This window comes from Cryptotermes secundus, unplaced genomic scaffold (genome assembly GCF_002891405.2).
Source record: "Cryptotermes secundus unplaced genomic scaffold, Csec_1.0 scaffold1831, whole genome shotgun sequence".
In the NCBI taxonomy this organism is placed as follows: Eukaryota; Metazoa; Arthropoda; class Insecta; order Blattodea; family Kalotermitidae; genus Cryptotermes; species Cryptotermes secundus.
In genome coordinates, this window is record NW_019739257.1 from 33,248 (window position 1) to 44,993 (window position 11,746).

Here is an 11,746-nt window from a genome sequence, read left to right on the forward strand (position 1 = left end):
AGTTCATGGATTCCATGAATATTACATGAATATAATGAATGGTGACGACATGTATCCTGATGAACTAAAGCCGTTGATTGCAGCTGCAAATACTATTATTATTTCAACTGCAGAGTGTGAGCGTGCATTCAGCAACATGAACATTATTTCAACCATCCGAAGCTCGATGCTTTTAAAAACATCTAGTTTAATGTTTATTTCATCAGTGGGACCCCTATTAGTGCTTTCAATGCAGAATATTATGTAAAACAATGGCTAAAGAAAGGATGTCGACATGCAGATTACCAGTCTTGTGCAGCCCACGCAGATAGAAGATCGGTGACTTCAGAAAGCAATGAAAACATCTGGAAAATATTCTGAAGATAAGTACTCGTAATGCATGTGTGACTTTATTTTAACGCATGCCATTTAAACTACTGTAATATGTTTGTAGGTCTTAGATGGAACACAGACTATATACATCACTCGGTATATTTTCATAATTCATGTCTATGAATTAAAAGGGGAAAACCATCCCGGTTCTATTTTCATTCCACTTCAAGCACTGGAGATAACATAAATACCACAAAGGAAAACACAAAAGCTCTAATTGACACTAGCAAGGAGGTTGGTCTAGAAGTAAACATATGGAAAACTTAGTATAACTTGATATCTCATCACAGCATGCAGGCCAGAATTATGATATAAAGATAGCTAACATATCCTTTGAAAATGTGGCACAATTCAAATATTTGGGACAACAGTATCAAATCAAAATTGATTCAGGAAGAAATTAAGAAGAGATTGAATTCAGGTAATGCTTGCTACCATTCAGTCCAGAACCTTTTGTCTTCTCATCTGCTGTCTAAAAAGATAAATATTAGAATTCACTATAATTTTGCCTGTGGTGTTTATGGGTGTGAAACTTGGTCTCTGGCATTAAGGGAGGAACATAGACTGAGAGTGCTTGAGAACAGGGTGCTGAGACAAATATCTGGACTGAAGAGAGATGAAGTGATTGAAGGTTAGAGAATGCTGCATAATCAGGAGCTTCATGTCTTGTATTCTTCTATCTGTCTTTGGCTCTACAGTCCTTTGTTGTACCTCGGCCACTCTGTTAGTTTCTTAATCCTACACACATTTGTTAGGACTCCTTGGATGGAGGATCAACCGATCACTAGGCTGCTACCTATACACAGAACAACACAAACACGTAATAAACGCAGACAGACATCCATGCCTTGAGTGGGATTTGAACCCACAATCCCAGAACTCGAGCAAGGGAAGAGTGTTCATGCCTTATACCCTGTGGCCACTGTGATCAGCTTCTTGTACTGTTCACCAAATATAATTAGAATGTTCAAGCCAAGGATGATACGATGGACAGAGCATGTGGCACGCATATGGGAGTTTGGTGGGAAATCCAGAAGAAAAGGAATAACTAGGAAGACTAGATGTAAGTGGGAGGATGACATTAAAATTTTTCTTAGAGAGATACAATGGGGTGGTATGGACTGGTTTAATCTGTCTTAGGATGGGGACTGTTGGAGGGCTGTTGTGATCATGGTAATGAACCCTCATGTTCTACAAAACATTTGGAAATTTTTTAGTAGCTGTGCAACTGGCGGCTTCTCAAGGACTTGGTTCCATGGAGCTAGTTATTCATACTTGGCTAGTTGGTTATATTTATATTATTTGTACACTGTTTCTTATTATGAATCTTTGTGGCTCTCATGTTGATGGTGTTCGTATTATACAAGATGGCACATGAAATGGTGCCATATTTGTTTTAACAATAAAACAGCAACAGCATTAGAGATTAAGTTTTCTGTCATGGGTGGGTGTAGTAATTCAGGAAATATTGTTCTGTGGCATATGTGTCACATTTAGCTAATGTCATGTCAGTAGCTCATGGTTACCCACTGGTATGTAGAAGACAGTAAACAAGGGAGAGAGTTCAGTACAGAGGAAGTGCAGAGGCAGATTTGTCCGTTTTTTTACTCTGTGAGCATTGGCAGTTTCAGTAGGATGGTATGGTTTTGGACACGAGATGCGAACATACTGCAAGTGAGCCCATAGAACAGTGAATCTGTCAGAGTAACCATGAAAAGAAGCCTGGAAAAATGAACCTGGAAGGCTGCAGAAGAATTCAGATGAGCCCAGATAAGTCAGTCAGTATAAAAACAGGCTACAGACTGGATGACAGGGGAGAGATCTTTTTCTACTCCAAAGTGTCCAGACCAGCTCTGGGGCCCACCCATCCTCCTAACCTATGGGTCCCCTGGGGGGATAAAACGGCTGGAGTGTGAAGCTGACCAATCATCCCCGTTTAATGCCAAGGTCAAAAATGGTGGAGCTATACCTCCACTCCCTCATATGTCTTTATGGCATGGTGCTTAATTAATTAAGCACAATGGCAACTTTACCTTTACATTTAGATGATCAGTGCAATGAATTTTCCACAATTATTTGCATCTGTACAAGTACAAAATGACAGTGATGCATGTGTACACTGCTTGTGATGAACAGCAGAGACTGAAGGCTGCTGTGTGGGCAGAGCATGAGGAAGTCACAATGCACAATGTGTGGTTTTCTGATGAGGCACATTTTCACTTAGCATAGAGAACAAGAATCCATCTCCAGTCATGGATTAATGAGACCAGTTTTCTTTGACCAAACTGTGAACAGCGACTACAACCTCAGCATGCTGCATATTAATTCTGTCTCTCAGTTTATCACAACTGGTTTGCCATTAAATACACAGTGGGTTGTGCAAGATGGCACTACTCAACACAGGGAAAATGTTATCTTGGACTTCCTGCATGCCACTTTCAGTTCATATGTGGTTTCCCACTGGTATCCTGCTCAACACAAATGTGGTCAGAAGTGGTCACCCAATAGCAATGACATAAACACCTGTAACTCCTTCCTTCATGGTTACCTCAAGAAACAACTGTTCCAAAAAGACCAGTCATAATAATGCAAGTCAGAGCTTTGACTCTTCAAATGTGTGGTGAAGATGCAGAAGATATGTGCTGTCAATTGATCAAGAACTTAGCTGCCTGTCTTTCCAAAGGGTACACGACCATGGTAGTCACATTCAGTGTGTAATTCATGCTGCATGAATCTCAATGATTTTTTTTTGTGTTCACAGATATATTGTATATACAACTACATGAATATTAAAGGTTTCATTTCCACTTTCAGTTGGGTATCATTTCTTGTGTTGTTGTGCATCTATGGCGCTGGATACAAGCAGAAGGGAGATGTGGTGGTTGAGAAGTTACAAATATACGTCATTCAATTTAACAAATTTTACACATTTGTATTCACATAAACATGTTTACATACTACATCTGTGTTGATGGTTAAATGGTCATCCTTAAGACAGTTACAATTAAAATAAGCTCATAATAGGATACGCACTTCCTTCATACATTCATGTAAAAAATATATCTGATGGGCATTCACCATGCCTAAATACATAACCCCCTTTAGACATATTAGAGGTTCTGCTTTATGTAAGCACAAAAAAGTCTCTGTTGTCAAAACCAGAGAGTATGTTTCAATTCAGATTATTGTATAAAAGACTGGTACATTGCATAGAAAGGCTTTATTCATGTTTATAATAACTTTAGTTTTTAATATTTTTATTTGAATATTTAAAAACATAAAATGAAAAATTATTTATTTGTTTCATTGTGATTAACATGGGAATGAAAAATTTTATTTTAAATTAACTGATTCTTCCAGCAATAAATGAATGCCAGCAAAGTATACCTTTTCACTCTTGTTCAGGGATCAAGTGTGGACTAGATGCTGTCCATTTCTTGTTGAAATGGGAAACTTGAGTGCATGAAAATAATTCATGGATGTTTCCCCTTATATAATATCAACCAGTGTTCCGCTACAACCATCTGCAATGTGATACCTTTATTTTGGAAGATAGGTACCAACAATTTCGAGGAAGCTGCTGCTTCATTCTGTAGAAAAGCAGAATCTCTTTTGTGATCTGAAGATGGAAGCAAGAATTTCCTCTGAAATGTTAGCATCCATCTATGAAACCACATGGCTTCTTACAAGGTTGTAATCTTGATACCGACTACTACAAAGAAAAAGCCACATATTTAATTTCACTGTACCTTTGTGTGTACTTAATGGTATCTACAATCTCTCTGTGAACACATGAACATATTTTTATATATGTATATGTGTGAGTATGTTTACCCCTCTGTGTGTGTGCACACTAATACATACATGCATGCATATATATGTGTGTTTGAGCACATGCATGCATGTGTGCATACACTCACATTTCTCCTGCTTCCCAAGCAGCCTGAGTGTTCCCATATTTGTATCAACAACAGAACACTAATATATACTGAACCTGTCACATACAGAACTCATTGTTAATAAAACGAATTAGTTACTGTTTTAAAACAGTTCACTTTTAATATTTCTGGGGGGGTTTCATTTCAGTAATAAGTGCTTGAAAGAAAAAATTATTAATTGGGCGTTTTTGGGTTGTTTCTAGATTAACATTATTTAAACGATATATGATATAACTCCGTCTTAAGTGCAAACTATATATTATAGGTCTTTCGTTTTGCTCTTTTTTACACACTACATGTTTTGGCCACAGATGGCCATCATCAGGTGTATACACTCACGTATCTGTTACACTGCACGTGACTGTATACACCTGATGAGGGCCGTCTGTGGCCGAAACATGTAGTGTGTAAAAAAGAGCAAAACAAAAGACCTATAATATATAGTTTGCACTTAAGACGGAGTTATATCATATATCGTTTAAATAATGTTAATCTAGAAACAACCCAAAAACGCCCAATTAATAATTTTTTCTTTCAAGCACTTATTACTGAAATGNTAGAAGAAATGTATTATGGATCATCTGATTTTGTGCAATAGACAATGAACTATTTTAGAAATTTGAGGAAGCTGCAACAGTTTTTACCTGCACAGATCTTTCACGTCACGCTTCTCACAATATTTCGGTGCTGTAGGATCAAGGTGACAAGCCAGATTCATGTATACATCACTGAAACACTTGTCAGCCAAATTTGGCAAACAGCTTACTTGCTCACTGTAGATGTCATCGTAAACATCATCACCACTGGTCATAGACAAAACTGCAAATAATTAAAATAAAATGTGAAACACTAAAAAAGTTTGAGGAACTAAAATGAAAGTTCCGTTGTAATGGATGTGGTTCTGATGAGTGGATGAGATAGAATATATTTACAGATACATGATTGCAGAATTTCTAGAATGTCCACAAACTGAGAAAATGACAGGCTATAATGGAATTATGTTGATTAGTTAAATAATTTTATAAATGTCACTGTCAAACTAATTATGTCTTTCTTATCAGAAACTAATGATTCGGCACTTCTGATACCATAGCGCTCTCACTGTGATATGAACATGAGCCATTCCAGCTACTTCTCACCCTCACAGCCTTAAGATTGATCTTAATGACAACTTCGCCATCTCTTCAGTCTTGCAAAGAGCTGCTTCCATTGGTTCCTTCATCAAAATTTAGTATGCATTTCTTGTTTTTTCTGGCTAGGTTACGTACATAGTATAGTTTAACTACTGAAATTTCACCATTATAGCAACTTTGGGTGGCATTCACAAATCAGGAAGCGTTCAATTACGTAATAACCCAGATTGTGCACTTTAGTAGGCACTTCTTAGACAGGCTGATAATATGTTTCAGTTCAGCCGGGACAGCCTCGGTTTTATATCTTGTCGCAGGGCCAAGGCCGGTTGACTGAGAATTAATAAAATTACCAGAATTTTAACTTCAAATTATCCTTGTTCTCTTATAACAAAACACATACAATGAGTAAGTCGTCTGCTCTGAGAGCAACCTGTTACCCACAGAGACTCATTATGCATTGTCGCTGACAGAGTGAAGCAAAGAAAACACACGGCTGAAGAGTTTGACATTATTGCTTTATTCCGATGGCCGTCAGAGGATTCCTGTGTTCCCAGCTGGGGTAAAGTGGCTACCGACATTCGGTACGAGCGTGCTGCATAAGATGCATTTCATTTAAAATATGTGAACGTTATCATGTTGAAACGTAAGGGTGTTTTCAATAAAACTCTAAGCAAAGAATTACCATTCCTGAAATCCATTCAATAACGGATCGTGTTACTTGTGTGAAGTGTTATTCGGCATTTATGATTTCTCACGGAGGATGCGACGATGTTAGGGATCATCTTCAGAAGAAAAAACACAAAGCACCATCTTCAAGGACGAAATTCATTTCATTTTTCTCAGTTCTGTGGGCGAAAGAGGACCTATTATAAGCAGCTGTAGAAGGTACGTTCATATTCCAGTACATTACATGCCACCCTTTCTTCCACTCTAGTGATTGCTCATTGACACTGATTTTACTTAACCGAAAATCTTCTTTTGTACGGAAAAAAAGTGAAATTATTGCAACGAACTTCCTTAGACCACTTGTTAATGAATAATTATCTAAGGACTTGCCTGAAACTACTTTTGTTGTATGGAATGGCAGTCCACTTCTTTTACAATACTGTCAGTAGCTAGACTACACAGCATCTAATGGTAGAATGATAAATGGATGATGAATTGGAAAGACGCGGCCAAGGTCTAAGCAAGATTATACTGTGGTATTTGCTCGAACTAAGATGAAACATGAGAAACTTCTGTGGACTGATACGGGACAAAATTCATTTTTGTTGAGGCTTGGAATCAAATGAGTCCATTTGAAGAAACAACTAGGAACAGTTTACTCACACATGTCCTTTAATTTTTACATAACTTTTACTGACTATCTAGAGGTATGGGAAAGTTCTTTCAGTGATGTGTAGATATATGAATGGCTGAACTTTTCCATTTGATCTGAATGGAACAGTGTTTAAATTTAAATTATTTTATCCGCGAGGGGTTTGAATGTGAGTCGGTGAATGCACCTATAAATGACTTTGAACTGTTTGATGAATGATGTTCTGTAAGGATATATATATACGTTAAACTGACAGTGGAGGCAGAAAGCCGTACCTTGCGAAAACTGTTAGCTTGATACTTCAGCCACGTTATTAGGTCTGTATTCCAACTAGAACACTGAAAGTTTAGCTGAGTATGGCCTTTGTCTACCCGGTACATCTTGATTCAGCGGAGAAAACATTTTTCAAAAATGGAACGACTGTGGTCGCTTCGAGTAAAGCTTATGAGCGTGTACACTCTTGAATATTTATTAAGAACAGAAGTTAATTTAGAAGGAAATTGTCTGAAATATTAAGCAAAGTTACATAACAAGAAGCCCCTGCCAAAGAAGATATATTCTTCAGAGAAACGACAGTAGGGCTAGGGAAGAAGAAAATGACAGAAGAAAGATGAGGATGAAGACTGAGTGGTGAGTTATTTTCTCGTTCTTGGTTTCAAAGAAGTAGTGTGATCAGTTGTCAGAATATAAATGTCCTCCTTCCTACTCCCCTCCACTTCTCCTATCGCACACTCTCTATCTTGTAATTGTATGCCCTGGATTTTATTCCAAAAATATGGTTCACCCCACTCTTAGATCGAAATATCTCTGTGAGAACTTTATTTCTAAACACCTGTAATTTAATTTCTTACACCAGCATGGAAAATCACATTTCACGTTAACAGAAAACAACATTCAGAATTATTTTTGTAAATTTTGTTTCAGCTCAAACATCAGTGTGTTAGAAAGAAAGCCGAATAATTGTTTGTAGAAGCTGAGCTTCTCCTAGCGGTGGCTAAGAGGAACTACATTTTCTGGGATATAATGCAGTGTAATCTGTTGAAAGTAAACAGATGTTTGGGATGGGCTGAAGAATAAGGCAATCAAGAAATAAATGTGAAACATTTAGCAAACACACCTTGCTACTTGCTGCTTGCTACCTGCTTCACGTTGGTTTCTTGCTTGCCTTATTCTTCGAACCTGAAAATAGAAAGATGTTCCCCCTGATCGTCGGATGACTTTCGAAAGACCAGGCGGCATTATATTCCTGAAGATAGAAATCTTCAGATAATTATTGCTTCTGAATTATATAATAACAAACACTCCCTATATGTATTATTTTCTTAGTTCCATCATGAATATTATTTCTAATTGTTGTTATTGTTGCAAGATAGCAAAATTTGATTTTCATAACGGACATTCTGGAGAAAAATTAGGAAACAGTGGAAAAAAAAAATTCCCTTTATACAAATAAATCTCCCTCCTCATTTTATATTCGTCTTCTGTTTACGAAGAAGGGTGTGACTGGAAGGGCCTGTAATGGCACATACCTTGGAGAGTTCATAAATGCTTTTTTTTTTTTTCCTTGGCACTACAGCCCCACTGGGCCTAGGCCTACCTCCATGAACTTCTCCGTTCACTTCGGCTTTTCTAGATCTTAGACATACGGCAGGACTCCTTGGGCGGGTGATCAGCTCGTCGCAAGGCCTCTATCTGTACACAAACATCCATGCCCTGAGTGGGATTCGAACCCACGGCTTCCGAGCGAGCGAAGACAGTGCATGCCTTAGACCGCTCGGCTACCGTGACCGGCTCATAAATGCTTACAAAATACTAATTAGATAAACCCCTTGAAAGGCCGCGTTATAGATGCGAGGATTATTAATTAAAATGGATCTTAAAGAAATGTTGGCTGGTATTATCTGACTTACGATAGGAACCAATGGCGGACTCCTGTGAAAGCGGCACTGAAACTCACATATGCAGGGGGACACACTTGCTCGCGTCCGTGACATTCTTTAAGTCATACGTGTACCCTGGGTAGTGCAAAATGAGCAACAACCCTGGCAAAGCTTCCCAAGAAAGAACTTGGGCGCTCTCTACTGGGAAGCCAGAAGAAAAATGGGTTAAACGATCCGAAATGCAGCCATTGGAAACCAATCAACCAACCATTCCCACATGCTTTCATGGCGTGATAATTAAACACAGAAATAATTTTACCTTGCCTTAAACAACAAATATGTTTAAATGTTAGCTCTTCTTTTTGCAGCGAATCTGCACACGTGGAGAAGACGTAAATTGTAATATTCCACTTTAATGAGAAAACTATATGCTTAATTCCATATATATATATTCCTGCTGGCTTATATCGAATTTTTGTCTAATGCAAGGAAAAACTGGGGCACGCGGTAGCGTAGTTGGTTTAGCCACTATGCTAAAAGCCGGAAGGTCGCGGGTTCGAGTCCTAATGAGGTGGATTTTTTTTTTTTTTTCCAATTTGCCTAGCCCGTCCAGCCGCACTGTGGCCTTGAGGTCGACTCAGCCTCTTACAGAAAAGAGTACCAGGAATCTTCCTGGGGGGTAACTGGCGGCCGACGTGTAGGACTAACATTATTACCACCATCTGAGAGCCGAATGTCTAGAGAAAATGTGGGAGCCTCGACGTCTCAGAACCCTACGGGCCTTCACGGCCTGTTACAGGGATATTTTTCTTTTATTGCTATTGGGGTGGGACCAAGTCCTTTGTACTGCGGCCACTTCTGGCCTATTGTACCAGCCCCAGATGATAGGTGAGGGTGATTGTGGAGCAATTTGTGGAATGAAGATTGGCAGGGGAAAAAGAAGTACTCGGAGAAAACCTGCCCCAGCGCCACTTTGTCCACCACAAATTCCACTTGACCAGACCCGGGATCGAACCTGGGCCGCCGCGGTGGGAAGCCAGCGAGTAACAGCTTGAATTATGGCGTGGCCTGTTACAGGGATTACTTTACTTTTTCTTATAAGGGAAAAAACAGTGTTGCCATCTACTTTTGGTTAGTTTCGTCAAGCAAAGACGCGCATGTTTCCCTACGTTAATGCTTGTGGATGGACTGTGGAGGAGAAAATTACGTTATGGAGAACTTTAAGAGTTGTAATATTCAGCTACCCTGGTAACATGAGCTGAAGATTACACGTAGTCGCATATGATATTCATACTTATTTCTTTTTGTCGAAAGCCCGGAATGGGAGGAACCATAAGGTAAAATCATATTAAAATACATATCAGAGAAATGCATTGTGAACTCGAACAGTCCGGTTCATAATAGGATATTTTTGGCTCTGCAAACACAACGATGAAACTTCGCTTTCAACGGAAGCAGGGGATTCTCTAAGTCACTGAATCAATTACAGGAACCATTTTGCGAACGAAGGCGTATAAAAGATAGACGGTTAAAGAACAATGACCTCAGTGACAGCGCAGGTTCTTAAGCGAGTTGATACGACGGCAATATATTTTATATCAGTATTTTAGTGCATCGACTTACCCACGGCTAGAGAATACACACGCCATGCTGCGCCTGTCCACTCCATGCTGGGAGAAGAATGAGCAAGCCAGCCGACACCGGAAATTCACATCGGAGTTTTGCCAGTTCCCTCACTTGACAGATTTCCTTATCACAGGAAAATGCTTATCTACAATCTACAGAGGTCATGGAATATGGAAAGAGAACGTCGAAATCTCAAGTAGAGACAGAAAACATAATATTTTTATAGCAGCATTAGTAAAATTAACCGAAATGAAAGTAGTCCCTGAGTGTAATTAATTAAATATCAAGCCATGGAAACGAGTGAAGGAAGTTGTATCCACCATTCTTAGCCTCGAAACATGGTGGAGGTAAGTGGTCAGCTTCACGCTTCTGCCGCTTTTCTTCTTGTATCCATTGTATGGGAAGCTGGGTAGGCCGCAGAGCCAGTCTGGTCGTCACAGAAAAGAGAAAATCTCTTTTCTTTTCCGCAATCGAACTCCTGCTTCTTGGCCATTCAGCCCGCAAACTGGTTGTTATGCCAACTGAACAATCCCAGATCCCTTTAGTTATTGTAATAATGCAGAAACGTGAAGACTATATTTCGTTTGTCGACCTAACTACAACAGTTGGTTGGTTATTGTAGCAGCAAAAACATCGGCGCAGAAACATTGTACATAGTTCCTCTTATGCGACTGGCATATGGAGTCAGTTCTAGTTAGAGACAGAATTAGTTTTTAAACCAAGTAATTCTGATTCAGACTCAAAGACACACACTTCTAATGTAGCATTGTGTTTCGTGTGGCGGTGTCATTATTAACCAACTCGTTTCCAGTTGTAGTGTTCACACTAGAAGCTCATTCCAGGCGACACGCCTAGCGCTAAGCGAAGCAAAGTGCCTTTTAACGACCAGTGTTGGCTTTCGCCTCGCTTGATCTTCGCTTTTTTCCTTTAAATGGAGGAGCAAATTATCATTTCAGTGTTTAAAGGAAAGGGGATATGAATCCAAGGAATCAATCACACAAAAATGTGAATATTTTTCACAAGTTTTGGCTGAAAATAGCAGAAGTCGGAAAATGGTATGTAGACTACTTACGCAAGTATAATGTATAATGTATGATCTTGCTCTGTAATACATTTATTTCACATTATTATTAATCAACATGCGAGTACTGACTCAACCTTAATGACTTAAGAAAACTGACTTCTTTCTTGTGATCTTTAAGACTTTCCTTATGAAGCTTAATTACCCTTCACATTAACAATTTGCAATTTTAAAACTAAATTTAACATTTTGTCTTTGAAAAACTGTTCATATGTTAACATTTTAGATGGTATTGCATTTTTTTACTCCAATAGGCATGAAGCCATACTTTGGAACTGTGTTGTGCAATCTTAAAATTGAATTTCTTGCTGTTGTATCCCAGCAAGAAAGCAGGTGCAATGAATATGTTGTGACAAATTACTGTAGGTTCAGGCATATATTTACAGTGATTCAGTCAT

At 38.8% G+C, this 11,746-nt stretch overlaps 1 protein-coding gene across 3 annotated transcripts in view; it reads right to left on the reverse strand.

The window, feature by feature from the left end:
• The window catches only part of LOC111871920, a 23,984-nt gene extending 13,402 nt beyond the window's left edge, over window positions 1-10,582 (reverse strand). The window contains exons 1-2 of one of the 3 annotated variants that reach the window (XM_023865324.2): window positions 10,265-10,582; window positions 4,955-5,129 (exon numbers count right to left, since the gene is read on the reverse strand). In XM_023865324.2, coding sequence (XP_023721092.1) covers window positions 4,955-5,129; window positions 10,265-10,310 — 221 coding nt within the window. In that variant the 5' untranslated portion in view covers window positions 10,311-10,582. Of the gene's footprint in view, window positions 1-4,954; window positions 5,130-6,125; window positions 6,219-8,671; window positions 8,752-10,264 lie in introns of those variants that run through there. The other 2 variants (XM_023865326.2, XM_023865325.2) reach the window with 2 other exon arrangements.
• Window positions 10,583-11,746: the final 1,164 nt, after the last annotated feature.